The sequence below is a fragment of the Lissotriton helveticus genome, chromosome 9 (assembly GCF_964261635.1).
Source record: "Lissotriton helveticus chromosome 9, aLisHel1.1, whole genome shotgun sequence".
In the NCBI taxonomy this organism is placed as follows: Eukaryota; Metazoa; Chordata; class Amphibia; order Caudata; family Salamandridae; genus Lissotriton; species Lissotriton helveticus.
In genome coordinates this window covers 563,513,478-563,535,621 of record NC_136070.1, presented here as the reverse complement: position 1 = coordinate 563,535,621, position 22,144 = coordinate 563,513,478, and the positions used below count along the sequence as shown (strand labels likewise).

The following is a 22,144-nucleotide window of genomic DNA, read 5'->3' as shown; positions in this document are numbered from 1 at the left end:
CCTGGACCTCCTCTTCCGGGTCGCCGAAGATGTTCTCCGGATCCGGGGCCGCTTGCCTAGCTTCCAAGCGCACCGCGCGCCGAAGCTTGAGAGTTTTCTTGGAGCGGAACTGTGCACAGGCCTTGCACTTGCCGTCGTCGTGGTCCGGTGAAAGGCACTTGTTACACACAGGGTGTAGATCGATGTGTGGGTACTTAGACCCACAGAGCGGGCAGTACTTGAACGGGCTCCGCTCCATGTCCGTAAAGGCTTGCTGTCGTGTCGCGATGAGAAGGCCTCAAAGTTCAGGAAGCGAAGAAAACTCCGCTTATTCCGGCTTCAAGAGACGGAAGACTCGAGACCGAGCGCAGACAATACCGACGCAAGAAAATCGAGGCCTTTTGGCCGGTAAAAGATAGTTTTACTTGGTTCCGACAGTAAGACGTCGAAACCACATCCGAACCCAATGGCGGAAAAAAACAATCTGGGGATGGAGCCGATGCCCATGCGCACTGTAGTCCAGGGGAGGAGCCACCTATCTCAGGATACTTCGAAGACTCTTCCAGGACAACAATGTGCAATCATCCGAGCCCAACACTAGGCGGCGATCTAATGCTAAGATATGAATTTAGCAGCCCACATGCCTCGAACCTTCACTTACTTCTTTGATAGAAAGGTGTTGAAATAAACTCTAAAGCAGCATAATTGTTGACAGGACTCTCAATACAATGGTGAAATGTGGCATGTTTAAATTCTTGTTGAATCTTTTCCATCTATTTAAAAATAAAATAGAAGATATTCTCGACCAGGTGTCTCATCTCATTTCCAGTTGCTACAGACTTCAAGCATAGCTTAACTTTTTTTTAAACTTCACTATGATCGTTGCCTGCTGTCAGGGTATTGGAAGAATAATATGTTTAGCTACCTAATCATGTTGTTATATTTACGCATGCACTGGATGTACAGGTTTTTGTCTCCTTCTCTGTAATGTTTCCTCTAGTTCTTTTCTGGATTTTTTAAGAATTATTCTCCCTCTTCAATTTTTCATTTAACCATTGACAGTAGAGAAAGGTTTCTTTAAATGAATAGTTTTAGTTGGAGCTACTTTATTTGTAATTGGAGTGGAGGCGCTTATTGAATTCTGTTAGTTTTTAGTTGATATCAGCATTTTGTTCATTAGCGATGGGTTAAGTAGCACGTTTCTCTATTTTTTGCTTTAAAATCTCTGCATTAGTATTTACAGTAACACTGTATGCCCAAATTCTGTTGCAATAACAGTAACGCCATAGACTTAGTATTGTAAGTTGAGTGCAGTCATGTCTGATCAGTTTTATTTGTAATGAATCAGAGGAAGAACACGGAGTACCATTAGGTGCCTGAACATTATTAGAGGGTGTCACAACTTTGTTTAACGAGTCACAGCAGTTATTAGATAAGGGAGGTGGCAATATGCCTGAATACAACTAATCTCATCTCTGGTTCCATCGTCTATTCTAGTGTTCTGAATAGGGCTTCAGAGACAGGGAATTGACCACAAAGCTTTTTTTCACTGAATCTTGCAAGACTCTTTCTCAATCAATCAATCAGTAGATTTGGAGAGCACTTCTTGTCACCGTTGAGGGTATCTAGGCACGGTCTCCAAGCCTGCTTCTTGTCTTTATGACATATGTACTTCAAGTATGACTTGTATTCCTGTAAAGTCTCATTTTTATTTGACTTGCACTACTGTATTCTCTGAAGAGAGCATCACTTACCCTCGCTTCCCAAGAGTGCACTGTGTAAATGTATATCAAGCTCACTCTCTTGCCTCGTACAAGTATGAATACTATTGTTTTTAGTTAGGGAACTCACTCTGACCCACATGCTTGTTTTTTTATCAATGTATCGACTTGGACATGTGCAATAAACAAGTCTTTGCAAAAACATCAACTTCAGACAGGTGAAGAGGTGGACACACTCACAGTCCTTCAAGTTGAACTCATTTGGGGCCTTGGCTGACCACAGCCTCATGGTGTTCACAGTGTTGTTCTTATACCCGGGGATAGGAGTGTCATAAGGCAGGGCAAGGACCACCTGTGGAAGAAAACCAGAAAAGAAGCTGGTTACCGTCAGTTGAGTTACAGGGGGATAACCAGAACTGAAGAACATTTCAGACTAATAAAGGTCTCTGAAGTGTAACTGCCACACATCACATGACTCGATAATCAATACACAAATATATGTTATACATCACAAAACAGACCATCTAGTTTTAAAATACTAGTGCAGCTTTTCGGTCAGTAAGAAAAAACAAAACTTCCTCCAGCAATTCTTCATTATATCCGGGAAGGGATAAAAGTCATGGTGCGCCAAGCACCACCTTTATTCCTTTTAAAGCATGATGGAAATCATAGATCATGGCATGATCTAAAGACGGGCCACCTTACCTGTGAACTCCAGAAAGGCAGCAAAGCCAGAAAATGCACAACAAACAAAACGGTCTTGTCTGTCTGATAAACTTTGAGCCTCAATTGCCATGGAATCTGGGAGAGTTGACCTGCTGCCCATGGCACTATGAGACTTTTCTGTGTCATAAGAGCTACTTTTCAAGACAGAAATTTAAATTCACAAGTGGTGTAGAACTCAAAAGATGAACACAATATGGAACGTTGAAGTGGAATCTGTTCTGTTTTTTTTTTAATTGGCAGGCGTGATAAAAATAAATACATATACATTTAATTAATATATATATTTCAATAAAATAAAAGTAAAAAAAAAAAAAAAAAGAAATCAGACTGCCTCACATGGAGGTTTTGAAAATAAAATATCTGGATCATGTTTTTTTATGCTTTGTTAATGTTGAAGATTGCTTTCATTTGGAGGATGAACATTCTACCAATCAAATGATATTAGGACCCAGAACGAAGTTTCAGTCTTTCATGCAGATGGTGCTAAAAGGTCAATTTATTTTTGAAAGGACAGTTGTTCTATTATTAGCTGCAGCTGCTCATGTGTCCTGGGAACACAGGAAATGGGGATGAGCGGAAGGCTAGTGAAGAATGATACAGGAATCTAGCAATTGAGAGAGTCTCTGCACTTCACTCACTACATCATCTAGGCTAAATTCCTGCATGAAAAGCACTGGCAGATTACAAGGAGTGCAACATCAAGGGGGCCGGCCAACAAATTATACTTTCCAGGTCCTTGCGAGTCAACTCATGCTTTTCCCTTCTCAGCAAATGCTTTTTTTTATCCAATCGCATAAGGCAGGATAAGTGTAAAAAATGCCTCAGTTGAAAATACCAGCCAAATATGGCGAAACCAATCGAAGCAGAAGTCAGTGCAAATGAACAGCGGAATATAGTTCTCTTTTTTAAGAGTACTTATGTTTCTTTCCTACTAGGATGTGGACATAGGCACTCCTAAGAGGTAATGAGCTATGGGAGGGATCTTGATTGATGAGTAAAATTACAATTTTGAGTTTCTGGTGAACCATTTATTGAGGACCAGCGGATCTAGCAAGGGGTTCGTCACTCGATAATTCTTTTTTTCGCTCTTTGAATCTTCGAGGAGGCATTTCTGTCAGTCCAAATGTGAGCATATTTAAAGCACTGGGGTTTTTGGCCAAGCTTAAATTGAACATAGTGATTACATTAATATGAGCCCTTTTCAAACCATTTCCAATTTCTACAGATGAGGAATCCGAGATGAGGGAGACTAACTGGTTTACTCAGGATCGGACAATTTGGTTAAGTGCGAAGCCAGGATTAGGACTTGGGTATATATACGAAACGATTTAACTAGTAGATTACACCTTTTTCCTACCATACCTCCTGAAGGTTATATGTTAGAAGATACAAGGCTGAACAATTTGAAAGTCCTGCTTCTATCAGAATGCAATATGTAGGAATGGAAGAAACTTGGGGAGAAACATTTAAGGGCTGTCCTTCCGTTATCATTCTATAAAGGGAGCTGTTCCCTTTCTTAATTGTACGATGCAGGTGAATAAGATAGGTGCTATCACTCGTGAACCTTCTTAGTCTGATATACAAACTTGGTCATTCTAGTGAGGGCCTCTTTTATAACCTTTTCCCACAGATCCAACAGTTAGTTTGTCATGACTATTTCAAATGGCAAATTAACGACATTTCTCAAGACCACTAAACCGCAAATCTCCATGAGCATCTGGCAAGAGCAAGAAAAACCCTGCCGTTGAGCCATCTTCTGCAGGATGAGAAGTGAAGACAGGAAATCTTTCAGACTTCTTGAATGTTTCCCTCATGATTGACCTTTAATGTCCAATCTCGGCTTCAAAGGCTTTCCATCAGTCAGTATCAAGGCTGGCTGGAGCGTAAGAAAAGCTTGCGTCATTAAGGTGGTTTGCTGCCATAATCCAGGAATAAGCACAGTGACCAGAAAAGCACTTAATTTATTTTTAGAGCTTAGCGCAACTTGCATCAAATAGTTGCATCAGTGTGTTCTGATCCTCACTCACTGATGGTTCGTAACCGAGATGAAAACACAAGTCTATTTAGGAGGTTAGTGCTTCAAAAAAAAAACATTGGATGGTTGTTCCTAGGGGCAGTGTAGGTGTTTCATTTAGCAAGAGAGAAGGTTTACAACAGCCTCCTGGCAAAGGGCCAAACTTTCTGAAATGCATTGAGCTGAAGGAAACAGTAATGGATTTGCACAATCTATTTTTAAAAGAGAATGATGAAAGAATTGGGATGTATGAATTGACATTAATAGTGCATTACAAACTGAATATTTTTGGTGAAGTTTAGATTATTACTTGGGTTTATTAGAGTACCCTCTGGGACATAAGCGTTACACTGGTCAGCACCCAAGGAAACAATCAGTGTTAGCTCACACTAATAGTTGTTCCAGGACTGAAGTTCGTGGTCTTTTCCAGTTGCACACAAGAAACCTTGGCACCCGAGAATAGATTTAATTTAACATTAGAAGCGTGTTTCAACAAGGACAGAAGAATCTTCTGCACAGTTGGTAAGGAGGCCAGGAGACCCTCTCCAGACTCTGGTCAGCACTAGTTAAATTCCCCAGTTCACTTCACTCATTCTGGGCTCCCCACACTCTAGGTGCAGCAGCTGGGCTTCGCATCTTGAAGGAATCCCAGAGGGTCAGGAACTCCAGCCCCTCTCTTAGCAGGGCAGGCCATGGACGGTCCCACAGCCCTCCAGCAAGATCTGCAGACTTCATGTGGTGTACACTCACCGCTGCAAGACTGGCTATCTAAACTATCAGCCCTGTAGCTCAGCAGCCATTCGAGTACTCCGTATTGCACTCCCTCCTTTGGACAGGAAAGAACTCAGAACTGGAACCGAGGGGTAGAGTTTGTGTCCCACTTTTATGAACATTTTCCAGGACGTTGATCCCACTGTAACATCCAGGAATCAGTTTGAAGTAGTTCCTTTTTCATGGTTCATTTTTCCATTTGCAGAGCTGACACATTGTTTCTAAATGGTGATAGCTTTCACAGCAGGTAATAGGAAGCGGACTCCACAGAAGCACCCAAAACATATTCACAATGAAGTGTTATAACACTGCACCTAGAGTAGCACACAGGTAACAAAGGGGCCTGCACTACCTAGAATATTACCTCTCCTGAACAAAAGAACCAGCTGACTCACCTCCCCTTCACTAACATCAACCTGAACGGCAATCAATCAATCAGGGGTTTATAAAGCACAGCTACTCACCCGTGAGGCAGCACTCAAGAAAACACAATTGTCAGATCCTTGCTAACAGGTCTGAATAACACAGTCCATTCTCCATTCTCCCATACTTCACTGTCAGCGGCTACAACCTCTTAGGTCTCCAAACAATATACTTCCGCCATCTGTGGAGACTGTACCTCAACCTCCAAATTGTGCGGTTTTGCCAGTGGTATCCAAAATGGGGCACAATACTTTCTGTAGCTACACATTCACAAACGATACAGAGTCCTGCTACTAGTCACTGATCACACAACGTGCAGAGAACAAACTCATACAGGAATGTCAATGCAGGGTCTGGGCATTGCATTCAAGCACAACCTTACCAGGTGTGGGGCTTGGAGGCACTATGGTGATCTCTGATCATAAAAAAGGTCTGTGCAGTTCTAACAATTTGAACAAGCTTCAGCAAAGCCAAGCAGTCTTACCTCGGTGACCTATTGGCTGTGCAAATGGTTTTTATCCTCGTTGCACAGCATCCCCGATGTAGCAAGCACTATATAAATGCAAACCTTTTTCCCCTCTTCTATCCTTCTGAATCCAAATAACTGACTAACCTATACACCACTCAAATGACTTTCATATTTTGCTACACTGATTCAACACTAATTCTTTGGGGGTCCCGGAGTAGCATGCTACTCACCGGAAAATCTCTTAAACGCCTTGTATGGGGTAGTAAGTGCTAAATAAATGCAATTACAATACAATATACAGATATCAACTACACCCTTACAATCGATTTCTGGTGTTCTTTTCACTCATTTTTGCCACGGCCCCCCAACTCTAGTAACCGCAGAACCTCTTAGCTATGACCCAGTTGCTCTGTATGCTGATCTATCACCTACATAATTTAGAGGTCAACCTTCAACCGTTTAAACAGAAGGCGTCACTGCAACAAAGGGAGAAGTAGAATAGAGTTGGATGATGAGAGGAACTCCAAACTACAGCCGAGATGAGCATGGTCACCACTATGAGCAGAACAACCCCAAAAGGCTACTTGCCACACTTGTGTACTGACATGACAAAACTCTCAGACAGCAGCCCATCATAATCTGAATGATTCTATAGTTCCATGTTGTGAGAAGTTAGCCTGGCATATGATGTCCACTAGTTCTAGTGGGCACCTTGCACCAGTCTAATCGACCCTTATTGATGGTGGTTGTAAAGTCAACCTTATAGAAAGCTATCCTAGGAGTAGCATGAACCAGCAGTCTTCAGGCTAAGACTTCAGTAGGCGAGTTAAGCAAGTTGTTTTACCATATATAATCCCTTGAATACCAAATGAAAGGACACCACACAAGGTATATATCAAATATATATGTATTTAATCTAAACACAACCCCTCTGCACTCTTTATGAGGTCAGAGGTCGAAATACAATACAAGTCACACAGTTAATATACGATAAGTTGCACAGTATACGTTATGCCCTAGGGGCCTCACAAACCATATACTAAGAAAGTGGTATAAGTACCACGTGAGAGTTAGAAAGCAGGCCTGGGGCCTGTGGAATCGCTGGGGCTACCCTTAGGAAGTAGGAGGCCCAGGGGAGACGCGTGCAGTGTCTAAACACAGGCCTGGGTTACCATGGACTTTTTATGGGAAACGAAAAAGTTACAAATCTGCAATTTAAGGACACTACCGGATGGACTAGATTGGAACCCTTTTAAACTAGGACACTTCGAGAGTCAAGACCCACGGGAGCACCAGAGTACTCGTGTTACCTTACCCAGGGAAGCCGGGTGCATAGGTGTCTTTTCGTGTCAGGTTTCGTCGTCTTTTTCTATGGAGAGCTGCAAAGAAGTGCTGCAGGCGACCAGAGGAAAAGTGTCCGGGTGGATCCAAGGGTGGATCGGTGATGTGAAGAACCTGAAAGCAGAGGGGACAGAGTCTGGGTCACTAGCCAGTGACCAGGAAGGAACCAGGTGATGTTGGGTGAATACAGGTGAAGTAGTCAAACTTGTCCCTTCGGCCACAAAGTCCAGGAGGCATAGACGATGATCAGGCGATGGATTCGAGCTGTCCCACGATGGATCGAGAGGACTGCGGTGTCGGTATCCGGATTGGACCCAACAAGCAGGGGCAACCGCAACCCATGCAGGATGTAGAGATTGGCTCTGTTGCAGACCAGCAAGGTCTGTGACGGTTCTCCTTTTCAGTGAAGCTGGAGCAAGCCTGGAGAAACCAGGAAAGCAAAGTAAATTCAAGATGGCGTCTTCAGGGGGCTCACTAGCCAACGAGCAAGGAACCGGGAAGACGCGTCGAGCTCAAATGCAAAGGCGGGGCCCACGGGACACTCGCGGAGTGTGGGGGCCTGGGCTTCGGTGCAGATCGTGCTCGGGGCTGGGGCTTCTCGTACCCCAATGCACAACTTACTGAGGCTTCAGGAAAGGAGTGCAGGTAGCAGAATGCAGGATGTCCAAGATGTACGGTCCCACGTTACTCGTGTCCGCCACGGGTCTCAGCTTTGCTGTGATGTGGATCGGGGTCAGAGAAGTCTGGAAGTCCAGTTCTTGAGTCGCAGAGTCTTCGGGTTCCGACGGGAGCCTTGAAACTGCAGACCGGCAAAGATGCTGTTGGTGCCTGTTTGCACAGGGTGGCCACAAGGGAGATGTCTTCCGTCTTCCAGTCAGAATGGAATGTCGAAGGTCCAAGATATGTCGTTCAAAGATTCGTCTAGGATAATCTAAAGTCCTGGGGACACAGCTCCTATACTTATACTAAGGATGGGGGCTGGATTACCTGACTAGGTCCCTCCTGTGGGTGGACCTGAGAAGGAGGTGGTTACACCCCTTTCCCTTTGTCCAGTTTTGCGCCAGAGCAGGGCTGGAGTGCCCCAGCAACTGGTCTGAACCGGGCTATGCATGGAGCACCTTGTGTGCCCCAGGCAGTGTCTAGATGCATTCACTGAATGCAGCCCTCCCTGCCCCAATACACAAAACCCCTGTCTGGGGAGGTGCTGTCCCCTCCTTGGACAGGAAACCTATTGTCCAGGCCGCCCTTGCTGGAGTTTCCCCCAGCCACAGGAGGTCAGACTCGTGTCTGTGGCAGCAGCATCCATTTTGTGATGCTGAGGCTCTGTTTAACTTTAACCGGGTAAAGCAGTAACCTACATGTCTTTTCCCTCTAGAAGGGTGGAATGCTACCCCCGCTGCCAGAATTGGCGGGGGAGGTAGTATTCTAAAGTGTTTGACACCTCACACGATATGTTTTGATAAAGCCAAACCAAAGTTAGCATTAACCGTGAGGATTATAATGCACTTAAGAGTATATGGTATGGCTATATCATAGAACAGCTATAAGGAAATGGTTCCGAAAGCTTCAGAGGGGCTCAGCTCATTCTAGGGCACCCTCTCACATAAAACCAAGCACTCTGCCTCCAGGATTGTCGAGGCGTACCATAGGAGTGGTTTATAGGTGTATATCTGTCTATATGTAAAGGCAGATATAGGTATACTATATCTAAGTAAGGGGTGATTACACCACCTTACCCAGGCTGTTTGAACAGACCTGTGGTGTCAGTTTGGAAGGCAAACCAGGGGTGGCACAATACATGCTACAGCCCCTGGTAGGCCTAAGGTACACCTATGCCCTGGGTACCTATGGTACAATATACAGGGGCTCACAAGAGTGACCCAGTAACCAATCTGGTATGTACCTAAAGTACATGGTATCAATTCAGAGAGATAACAGCTGGGCTGGGGGTCTGATTAGCAGGCCCACAGCCACACTAAAGTCGAAAAACCAGAGAATCACAGCAAAAAGTGGGGGTGACCATAGGAAGCAGACCCTACTCTCCTACACATGTCACTTAACTACATGCATGAACTTTGCTTTTCAAGGCCATTACGCTTTATGGAAGTTATTGGGGAATTCAGGCACTTAGGACCTCCTAAAGTATGCCATTTACTGCAAGGTGGCCACTTTGTTTACTGTCTGACTACTGCTTTCTGCTGGCAATTCTGAACGTTTGCAAAGCCTGCTGAACTGGCTCTACTCAGAATGCCCTGCAACATACCTGCACTGACATTTTAATTGACTAAAGTGAGAAGGTTGAGAATAAAAAGCACCCCCTAAACAAGATTTTAAAAATGGATGTTTGAACAAAGAAGACAGCTAATATAGAAGCAGATCTCAACAACTCTGTATATTGTGAAATACATGCCCACGGGGTTAATTAAAGGAGTTAAACCCCCAATATTAACTTTTTATACCTAGTAAAGATTATTAGTCAACAATACCCCCACATCTCTGGCCTGGTCTTTAGTAAGGAAAAAGCTATTTGCCATACAAAGGACCAGTCTGGTGGCTCCAATCGGTGAACACACGAGTAAAACAGGAAAAGTTACTTATCTTTAACAGTACTGCAATTTCTGTTTAAAGCAGTTACTTGTACTTCCAGGCACAATGTGATGTAGGGGCTCAAAATGTTATCTTGCTTTTTCCTAAATTAAAAAAAAAAAATGTCTACCATGAACCTGTCTCGTGTAACTGACTATGAAGTCAATTTAATACCCATAATACCCAGACTGCAGACACCATCTTCATTTTTCACCGCCACTGGGTCTCTGCAATCAATTGCGTAAGGAGATGCCTTGACTCGATTTTCAAAAGGTTAAGGGGATTGGTAGAAACTAAACTGGAGAGTTTGTGGTTATTAATGTTTCGATCTTTTTTCATCACTACCCATCTTTTAGTCTGCTTTTTTGATCAGTAATGTAAGCATCTTTTTACCACTACCCAGCTTTAGATCTTTCTATTGATTAGTAAAATGATTCTCTGACTTAAAAGAAAAAACCCAAGAAGTGTTTGGCGGGCACATTTATAGTTGCAATGATGAAAGCTAAGAGTCTACTCCATGGGTGAATGTATGCCAAGTCGGTGCCCATACGACCGAATAGTCTTGGACTGGGAACCCAGCCATCCTCTTCAATGGTCTCGTTTTCTCCCCTGCATTCACACAGTCCATGAAAGGCAAGTAATACAAAAGCTCCACGTTACCTGGGTGTCGACCCACTTGATGCCTTCATTGGTATGATCCACACGTCCATAAAAGTGAACAGGCAGCATGTATTCAGGGCGCGCCTTCTCCCAGGGGTTGCCATACCGCAGCCAGTCATCAGCCTCCTCCACCTATGAAAAGCACATACACAAAGGGGTGTTAATAAACCAGGCCAGTAAAAAGACATATAAATAAACATCTTATTGCAGTCTCAGATGTTTTTGACTTCCTAAATATAACGTTTAAATTAAATGAAGGCTAAGGTGATATAAAATAAGCATAAGACTGAGAAACTTGCACTAAGTACAATTATCCCTACCTGGTGTGGGGCAAAAAAGACAAAAATGTTCCAATATCCAACAGCGCTACATATGGGTCTTTAAGGGTCTTAGAAAAGGGACTGGGGAAGCGAGCACCACCACTCCAAGGGGAGAACAAAAATACAGGAAATACAATCGCAACAGTAACGAACGCTTCCTCAATTAAACCCATACTGGTTTCCCATGGTGGGATACCAATTGGGTGTGAAAGGAATCCAACAGACAACCTCTTAAACTCAGACTTTTGGAGTCACTCAAAACATGCCATATGAAAGAAGGTCCTTCAGCCACAGTGAACCATGATCTACTGCACAAAGTCCCAAAGGCAGGACATCCCAGGGATCTGCTGCTTCCATCCATTATGCCTCCAGACTCTCCTGTATAACATTAACTAGCACTGCATTAAGTACTACACAAGTCCCATATTGCTTGTAGCCAGCAGAAGTCCTATCTCGCCTGCCACCGAGGAAGCATTTATTGAACGACGACATTCCCACCACCAAAACATGTCCATGTTTACCTAATATATAGCTACAAACAAACCAACATCTCGGCAAATGGCCCCCTGACCATATAATGACGATCCTTCTCTTTCACCTACTCACAAAACACCGCTGCTGTATACACGAGGTAGCTTTGCTGTCCCATAAACACCAACACCCCCAGAAACTACTTACACTACCTGCACCAAACCCTCCGATTGCTTCCAGGGACCCAACGTTATTAACCAAATCCCTTCACAACATACTACTCTGTCACCTTATTCCAAACAGAACCCACACCACTTCCTCCAATACAGGTCCTCCCTTGATTGCCCTCAAAAGCAGCCACTTTAGTTACTCAATAGATTTCGCCCCCAACACCCTTACAACTCCCCCCCCCCCCCATCTCATTATAGGACTGCAAGACCCTTTTTGTCCTTAAGCACAGGTCCGCCAAGCCTGGTTGCTGTCACGGATCCACCTCCCTTTACCATGAATGTCTCACATTTCCATCTTAAGAAGGTAGAAAAGGTTTCATCCTAAAGCACCCACTGCAGCCTTTCTTCATTTCTTCTGGACAGGGACATTTGGGGTGCAATATCAGTGGTGGGAAATCCAGGCCCTGGTACTCACTGGCAGCTGTTAAGCGGCTCCCTCAAGCAGGTCAAGGCTGTTGTGTAACATCACAGATTGGCTAATGGCCGTTTCCATTGTCCCTGGGAAAGGATGCAAGCCGCTATGGAAAAAACATTTTATGCACAGTGAAGCAATGTTTTGGTTCTGCGCTGCTTTGCAGGCAGGCAAAGCCGCATCACCGTCACACAGAAAGGCATCAAGAATACCAAGAAATGGAGAGAAAGTCTCCACACCACAGGAAAAAAGGAGAGCCAATGCAATTGGCGGATACCCTCTTAGTTCATATTAAATTCTAAAAATATGTCAACATTTGGCTGAGAATTCCATGTGGACGCGAGTGGGCAGAACTGCTTATGTTCTTGGGTATTTCTTTAAAAAATGTAAGGTAGGAGGGAATGCCCGAAGGGGAAGCTTATCCGTGCCATGTGAAAGAATGGGTGGGGGTGTGGGAAGGAGGATTAAGAGAATGAAAGTTAACCGCAGTGAGGAACAAGTTCTAGTTCATCACAGTGTTGACCTATTTCGAAGCTTCCTAAATTATCGGTTTAACTTTTCGCGCATCTTTTCTTCCTTTCTTAGGAGAGACAGTCATGGCAAGTGCTAGGCCTCTAAGAAGCCCTCTTGCACAGAATGTGTCCGGTGCAGCAAAGAGTAGAACTGGACTGAAAGCAGTAGTCCTGCTTCTTCTCTTGACTGTCTGTGTTGAAATCAAGAAAATATGGCTCATGAGATATAGTGCTACATACACTGCTGGTAACGGAAAATGTGAGGATCTGGATGAAAAACATATCTGTCCTGAACTATCATAGCCTGCTCATCACAGTTTTTATTTTTCCCCGTCCATAAACATAGGCCAGCATCCATTTGGTCAGCAGCTCCTACTACAGACTCACAAAAGGAAGCCGTTCAGTAGGTGGGAGACAAGACCGACAGCTATGATAATCCTGTTCCTACAATACTTCAAGCAGCAACACTACTTCCGGAACTGGCAGAGTACATATACAGATAGATACCACCACTCCAACTACACTTCCTTCAAAGGTACACACAGGGAAAGAGGGTTAACTTCACCGACATTCTGCCAGAAACCGACATCCATAATCAACCACCCACTTGCAAGCAAACCACAAAACCCCATTCTGCGTCCCACCCCCAGACAACCCTTTGCCTCACCTGCCAGCCACCACAGATCTTCTGGTTGAAGATCCCAAACTCGTAACGGATTCCATATCCGTAGGCAGCTAGACCCAGCGAGGCCATGGAGTCAAGGAAGCAAGCTGCAGCGACAGAAGGAAGGAGAGAGAAAGAGCTTACAGAGGGGGCAGGAAAAGGCAAGCTGAGAAATGTCAGAGGTGAAAGACCATTCAAATAGACCCATGGGCTACCACTTAGGAGTTTGCATCCCTCACCACGGTGCGTGAAGCACTCGTATGAGCTAGCAGCTTCTTCTTTCGTCCCATGGGCAGTGTCAGTCGAGAGTGTGCGTGTTTTTGTACCATTTACTCATGTTGCAAGCATAGCATATATTAATTAGACACCATTGTAGCAGAATGAAACCAAGGTGGCCTCGCCTGTAAAGTAACACGCAAGCAACAAACTCCTCAGGTTCATACCTGCCAGTCGCCCAAGACCTCCATTCCCAAGCCCGGCATCTTCTTCAATCTCCTCCAGGTCCTCCATGTCCAGACCGAGCTGTGAATGGAGGGGGGGGGGGGAAACAAAATGGGTGGAAAGCAATGCTTAATTTCAGACCAGGGTGGGAGGCTGCTCTTCTAGAAACACCTGTAACGGTCAACTAAACAATGAACGTATGAGTTCAAAAAGGCATCAGGAACCATATATCACCTGTATAGGTGCTAAGACTACTCCTGCTCCAGTTTCTAAAAAGATCAGCCTACACAAAAGACCAACCAGAACAATGGGTAAAGCCACAAACAGAGAGTGGACTTCACTCTGCAGTAGGAAGCTTTAAACCCAGATGGTAAACATCACTTACAACGAAACTTTTACAACGCACTACCATTACAACGCGGTCATTACAACGCAAACTATTACAACGCATTGCGCTGGGGGGCGCTCTAGGATAGGGAATAAGTTTAATTTACTATCCAACACCTTCCCTAGTGTCCACGGGGACTGGAGTTGGAATAGTAAATTAAACTATTCACTATCCAGCACCCAAAAGCGCTATGCGTTGTAATGGTATGCGATGTAAAAACCGCGTTGTAATAGCCTGCGTTGTAACGTCATACATCCAACACAGATGTCTGTGGACGGAACACAGCGGGCTCGATTACGATATCGGAGGCAACTCTGACCAACACCGTTGCAATTTCGGGACTGACCGGCCTCCGGTCGGCCGTCCCAACACCACAATTACAAAGCGACAGCAGGTGGTGCCCATTTCTCTATGGGAGCTTGTGCTCCGGGCCGTAGCACAAGATCGCATAGATTGTGTCAATCCCTGCACCGGGTGGCAGGCACCTCAAGGTGCCTATCACCTGGTGCAGGGATTAACAGGGGGACACCATAGGTGCCGCCTCGGCCCCAATCCTGCTAGGGCCCCCCAAACTCGCTTTCCGACAGGCTTTCCATGTTGGAAACCCAGGCACGGAAAGCCTGTTGGAAACCGAGCATCATAATCCCTACAGTGGAAACGCCATCCATAAGGATTACAGGCCAGTCTCTGACTGGCCGTGGGCTCCTTGAGCCCATCGGAATCCAGCCGAATGACAGGCCAGTTTCAATTCTGACCACCTAGACTGTAATTAGGCGGTCCGAATTGAAACCGCGACTAGACTTGGAATGCCTCATCATAATAAGGCCCAGAATGTCACAAATAGTTTTTCTCACAGGACATCACACATGGAAGGAACTGAAACTCTTCTTCAATTCACCCAGACTAGCCCAAAAGCAAGTACATGGCTTTTTGACATTCATGGAAGCATAATTTCAACTGGGTCACTGCAGTCACTCTTCGGATCAAACTTTCCCTCATAAAGATCAGCACAAGTAAAATAACCATCACTCTCCCCTCAACATTGATACAAAGAACGAACATTCATCTAGGTGTGCTTTTACCTGGTAGGTGGCTTCATCGCAGGCGTTCTCCAGCCCCAGGTTCACCATGGTGTTTTGGAGGGTGCGGCCCATGTAGAACTCCAGTGACAGGTAATAAATGCGCTGTGGAAAGACAATCAGTAGATAAGTTGAGGGACACATGCACAGTACGTGAGCAGGCACGCCTGCAGCAAGACAGGAGGAGAAAGGAACTAAAGTTAAGGACACCGCATAAGAGCAACACGCAGACCAGGCTGATTATCAGGTTAGTGTTGAAAATTGTGAATTGAAAACATGTTTAGTGGTTAGACTAAGACTATTGTGTCACAGTGACAAAAAAAGTGGCAACTTTTAGGTCCCCGCATTTCAGAAGATGAGACCATCAGATGCGTTTCACAATGGGAACAGCATTGGGTTTTTTTGTTCAGGGTCCCTTTTCACATCCGATGTGAAAACTAAAATAGGTTACCAAGTAAATCGTTGGGGTTATGCACATTACAAAAAAAAAAAAAAAGGCATATGCAAGTAGACAGCTGAAACTAGACAGCAGCAAATGTAAAACTGTGCAAGGCACTATAAAACCTCGGGGACAGGGTGGGTGAAGGATATTGAATATACCAAAAAATGCAATTTCCAAACCTTAAAAATGTGTATTAGAACTAAGCGGAGTCTATGCAAAAACTGAAACTTTTAGGAGGTTGCACAAATCACTATGGAGTTATCTCAGATATATTTAACAGCAAAACACACAAGATGATGGGGGAATGTTGCACAATGGCAAAACATTCACCCCCAGTCACAGATCTGGGTTTAATCCATTGTTATTTTGTTCACCAAGCCACCCCAGTTCAGACATGGCCATATGCAAATCAGTCTTGACCCCGTGCCTCATGGGAACAGTCCAGCCCGAACTGCCAAGCTCTGTCTTCATTGGACCGGAATCAAGCATCCTAGGACCGGTTTCTGGCTATCAGCCGTCTTCAGCTAGGATAGCTTAACTCCAGTGGCTTAGTGAGCACGGGACCCACGTCTGGGCATACCCTTCCCACATAGGGTGAACAGCAAAACACACAAGATGATGGATGGAATGTTGCACAATGGCAAAACATTCACCCCCATATGGCCATGTCTGAACTGGGGTGGTCTGGTGAGCAAAATAACGATGGATTAAACCCAGATCTGTGACTGGAGGTGAATGTTCTGCCATTGTGCAAAATTCCGTCCATCAATTGTTTTTGCATTGGTCACCCAGAGTGGGACGGGTATGCTCAGACGCGAGTCCTGTGCTCTCCAGGCCACTGGAATCAAGCTATCCTGGCTGATGACGGCCGATAGCCAGAAACCGGTCCTAGGATGCTTGATTCCGGCCCAGGACATGGCTTGGCAGTTCGGGCTGGACTGTTCCCATGAGGCACAGGTTCAAGACTGATTTGCATATGGCCATGTCTGAACTGGGGTGGTCTGGTGAGCAAAATAACGATGGATTAAACCCAGATCTGTAACTGGGGGTGAATGTTCTGGCATTGTGCAACATTCCGTCCATCAATTCTTTTTGCAGAAATATTTAACAAGCAGGGCAATGATGGGTGCCATCATCACACTAGCAGAACTAAACTGCACTCTATAAATGGTAAAAAGGCAAATTACGTACACAGGGTAGGATCACGCTAATGCATTTCTGGTCCTATGGGAATGCCTGGTGTGAGTATATTCTGTTTAACTCTCAACTCTCTCCCGCCATTAAACCATCTTCCAAATAAAATCCTCCACTTCTTAGCACCGCTATCAAACTGTGCCCTCACCCTGCCAATTCTTCATATTATACAGGGTTCCTTACCCTCATAACCTTTTGCAGGGCCACTGGAATTCTGCGGAGATTTCCATATAATTATGGATGTACAATTACCTCATAATCCAACAACGACTGCATAATTTGCAGATTTCAACAAAAACAAATCTTTCTAGCTCAAATAGACGGAAGGTTACTAAATACAAGGGCCACATGTAGTCATGATGGAGCAAGGTTTGATACGTACAGAAACTTGCTTGTATTCAGCCCTCTCGAAATAAATATAACTAATTAATCAAAATGTTTTGTTTACTAATATTTGCATTTTCACAACATTTCTAGCATCTAAGGGAAGCTTGTCTATGTGCTTTTACTAACAGTACCCATCCAAAACAAATGAGAGGGGTCATACTCTGCCAAAGGGACAGGATGCCACTAGACACAATGTCTCAAAGAATGGATCCCTTTGGGAATTCTAAGTTACACACCAAAACAAATGAGAGGGGTCCTACTCTCCAAAACAAAGGAGAGGGGTCCTACTTTTACTAACATTACCAGAGTGTCCTAAAATGGCCGCCGAAAACACAGGAACCTTTCTGCGCATGCGTCTGCCACATCTATGTGGTGTGACGCTTCTCTGCTTTTGGTGGGAATTTCTTGCAGCTGTGCACTAGTGCCAAGATGGCCGCTTCATGTCTCACACATTTAAACACCTGCTATTGCTTCAACTAAACTTTGTTCGTTCTGCTTAACTATTAATGCTATAGTATAAATAAAGTAATGGGGTTAGAGTAGAGATAAGTGGTATACAGAACATTCATTTATTTTTGTATTGTAATATGTGTTTATTCTTTGACTTTGTTACTAGCTCGTATTTGGGCCTATGGGTGACATGAACAGCCATATTGAAAACCGCTCTGCGCATGAGACGAGAACTTTGAGAAGCCTCAAGCAATGGCATTGAACTGGTGCTAGTGACTGTCTTTCCAGCAATGCGCCTGGGAACCTTGAACTCATAACCTGAGAAAGGAAAAGACTTGAAACTTTGTATAATAAAATGAAATAATATTGATGGGTGGAATAAAACTCATGGGAAAATAAATTATGGGCGTGAACTTGATCAATACAAGTCAATGAAAATTACCTCATCTTAGTATGGTGTGATAACCTCTCCTCGTCTTTCTGGCCAATCACTGAAGGGGAACACATAGGTTTGCAACATTTAGGGGTGGTACATTGCCCTGGAAATGGTATAACTAAGGTAGGCTTAGTTAGAGAAATTATCTGACTTGACCGATTATCTGACCTGTCACTTACCCAACGCATGCTATAGGAGATCGAGAGCAGAGGTGCTGGCGGAGCACTCTGTCAGAAGAATCGAGGTTTTGCTGAGGGAGAAGTATTGATTACCCAATCGGGGTATCAAAATTTGGCGTAGAGAGCGGGGTGCAACGCTGGCGTTGCACTAGTGGAGATTACCGGTCCTGATTTGCACCTGTCCTGTTGGCACCTGATTAGTCGTGAGCCCTATCTTTCCCCCAGCCCGTGGCCAGGATTGGTCCTCGCACCATTCTAGGTAAATATCATCTATGTGGTATGTCTAAAGGTGTTACTGTGATTTCTTGCAACTTTATGTCCTAATAATCATTTTCTTACTTGTAAAATGTATGGTCACTGTATTGTGGCTGCTGACTCAACAAAACTTGCATAGATAAAGTGTTTAAAACTTCTCCAGAGTATGTGGTTATTTCAGGAAAGGTAAATTATTAAATTGCTACCTATTATGCTAACTCCCTTTTCGATCCCTAGGACTTATAGCATAGGTGACAAAGGATTGGTAAGTCATGGTGTACAGGTATAAGTCCTAAGAAATGAAAAGATCCTGTTAGGCAGGAAATAGAAACAGGATTACCGGTTCAAAAGTGTGAATGCTTATGGGCCCAGGGGAGTAGGATTTATTGAGCTGGTAATCCCGCGCGCAATCAGTCAATTAATGGCAAACCATTTGCAAAATTAACTGCTCACCTTTCAGTTGTTGTTTCCTGTATTTTAATCGGTAATATAGCCTTAGAGCCTGCCTTAGCGGGCTTTTCTGGTCATTAAGGGGCCACTCCAGCATTAAAGCCCCGAGCCGAAGGAGAGGGCCTTTAACAAGGTAACAGGACTTTAATGGCCGGCAGAGCCTGCTATGGAGGGCTCTAAGGCTATTAGAACATTCCGCCTCTAGGGGGCAGAATGTTATAATCTGTAAAACAAAGGCCTCACGGAGCCCAAAGGGATTGAAATTGCCTCGGGCTCTGTGAACATACATTGGAATGCTGCTGCTCTGGGCTTCTACCACCCATTAAAAGCCTGGAGCACTCCACTGTCTTCAATGGAGCGCTCAACATTAAAATGTTCTAATTGGTATTAATAACATGAAACCTTGGCCAAGACAACATTGTGGGTTAAAATGTGAAAATACCACATGGATTCATCTCAGGCCTAGAGTCCAGGATTTGTAGAAGGCCAAATACCCACTGCTGCTTAATAAAATAAAACAGGATTTACAGAAACAGACATCCCTCTTCCTTTCTTGGATGGGAAAAATGAATGTACCTTTTACTTGTATTTTAACGCCGACCTGCACAGAGTACTTGAAACTCTGCAACGTTTCTTCTGACCCCGCTCCAGCCTAATCCAAAGCCTCGCCGGACCCGCTCCGCGGGTCCCGCAGCGCAGCGCAGCTACAACCACCGGAGCTGCTTGGGAAGGGGGCTGCTTTCCACTGACCGGCAGGGCTGCGAGCACCAGCAGGGACTCCGAGGACCAGGAGCCCCTGCACGCCCAATCCAGACCAGCTGGGCTGCTCTCCCTGCCGGCCCCGCCCATCCGCCCACGGAGCTAAAGGGCTGCATGGCCAGAAACCACCTGGGACCTTTTACTTGTATTTTAACGCCGACCTGCACAGAGTACTTGAAACTCTGCAACGTTTCTTCTGACCCCGCTCCAGCCTAATCCAAAGCCTCGCCGGACCCGCTCCGCGGGTCCCGCAGCGCAGCTACAACCACCGGAGCTGCTTGGGAAGGGGGCTGCTTTCCACTGACCGGCAGGGCTGCGAGCACCAGCAGGGACTCCGAGGACCAGGAGCCCCTGCACGCCCAATCCAGACCAGCTGGGCTGCTCTCCCTGCCGGCCCAGCCCATCCGCCAATCACATCACTTGTTATTTAAAGGCAGACGCGCCCCCGCTGCGCGGGAGCGCGCGGGACAGCGCCGGGAGAAGCCCGGGACAAGGGCGGGACCGTCTGTGGCCGTCCGGGGCCGGAGGAGGCCGGGCTGGGCCTATTCCCTTGGCCCCGCCGCCCACCCCCAGGTATAGAAGTCGATCATCAATCACCCAGCTTGGACTACATCCCAAAAGACTATGCCGTCCCCGGCAAAGGAATGTACCCCCTCAAGACAGGCAGGAACAAGAAACATGACCTTAGAAAATTATTTCCCGCGGGCGGGGGTAGAAGGGGACAAGGAAAACACGTTAAGTCGTCTTAGGGCTGAGCGGAGACGCTCTATTGACAATTTGAAAGGTCGACCCCTAGGAGACCATCCCCCTACACCCACCACAGATCTAACACTATTGGAAGACGTCCCTTTTTTGCTCAGGGACGTTACAAAAACTCCCCCAGAAATACCAAGGTCCTCAACCCCAGTGAGGAGCGAAAGCCCAACCAGGGAGATGATAGATCTAATCTCCCAACTCCCCCCACAAACCAAGCCTAGAAATGCTAAATCCAAACAAATTGTTGCGCAGGGTGTATTTGGACCCCCTCCAAATAAACGTAGGAGGAAGTCGAAGGGGGCCCAGGCTAAAAATAAACCCAAGATCTCTCACTCCGAATTTGGGAAGCCACCGAAACATACTACACCAACTGTAACGGTGGCGGGTGATTCACACCCTGTTCCCACGGCGCTGGAGGGTGGGGCCCCCATTGTGCCCAACGAGATGATTAGTAACGCCTCCAATGCCCCTCTCCTTGTTGCACCCATTGTACCTAATGAGATGGCTAGTAACCCCACCAATGTCCCTCTCTCTGTTGCCCCGCTGGGCAATTTGGAATTCCTACTTAGGTCACTTTTGCTACCTATTAGTGAAAGTATTAAAAAAGTGGAAATAAGATTAACAATCCTTGAGGCCACACTAAGTAGTATTAAAAACCCCCCCAAATCCCACGAAAAGGACCTCAAATCTACTGTTAGCCCAAAAGCCTCGAACAGCGTACTACATCTGGCCCCCCCACAGGCGCCCATTACGACCATCCCACCACACACCCAGAGGAACATTCCCGCCTTAAATAAACCATCTCATAGTACAGGACCTAGCACCCCTGTAAAGGTAAACAGTGTTCCTATAGTACAGCGGAAAGAAAGTGTTGCCCCAAACCCATTAATGAAGCCCCCCCCTAGGCCACGCAGACCCAACCTACCACCAGAGGCGAATGACTACACAGTAGTCATGGCGGGCGTCCCACCGTTAAAGGAGGGTGAAGTTGAGGATTTCTGCACTTTAAAAACTAGGGTGATTAAGTGGCTAAATCAGAATAGACCCTTACCTGTACACCTAAATAACGAGATAATAAGGGTAAGAAGGGTACCCTGGATAGGGAGAACTCGAAAATCCATCACAGGGGATTGCATATTGGTGAGCCTCAGGGATACTGGAACAGTTGCTCACATATGCCAGGGAAGGAATAGATCACTAGTGACAACAATCCAAACACTTCAGGTGTCCTTTTTCTTTCCTCCCGCACCGGCTCGCACACACGGGACCCGTTCTGATGACAATTGGGAAAGGGTGGGTCGAAGGGGCGCCCAGCACTATGAGTTCAATCCAAGGCCTCCATTTAATAGGCCACTACCACCTTTCCAAACTCTTAATCGGTTCCATTGCTTGGAGGGACTAGAGGGGGTGGATTGACAAACAGATCTCTGTAGGGGGGATAGCGGGGGCAGAGGTGCCCAAAACTTAGAACAGGAGACTCCCAGCCTCCTAGTAAGAGGTAGTGCCCAGAGTCAGGTGTTGGATGAACCGAGGGTTGTAGAAAACGCTCAACTGGGGGATGCACAAGGACCAGTCTTGGGGGAGGTAGGGCGAGAACCTCTAGATGGGATGCAACGAAATGGGGACCAG

General features: G+C 45.6%; 1 protein-coding gene across 1 annotated transcript in view; it reads right to left on the bottom strand.

The window, feature by feature from the left end:
• Positions 1–22,144, bottom strand: part of PYGM (glycogen phosphorylase, muscle associated) — a 162,945-nt gene that overhangs the window by 114,599 nt on the left and 26,202 nt on the right. Inside the window, exons 2-6 of the mRNA XM_078660477.1 lie at positions 15,211–15,312; positions 13,743–13,821; positions 13,303–13,406; positions 10,691–10,822; positions 1,941–2,052 (exon numbers count right to left, since the gene is read on the bottom strand). Of these exons, the coding sequence (XP_078516603.1) occupies positions 1,941–2,052; positions 10,691–10,822; positions 13,303–13,406; positions 13,743–13,821; positions 15,211–15,312 (529 nt within the window). The remainder of the gene's footprint in view (positions 1–1,940; positions 2,053–10,690; positions 10,823–13,302; positions 13,407–13,742; positions 13,822–15,210; positions 15,313–22,144) is intronic.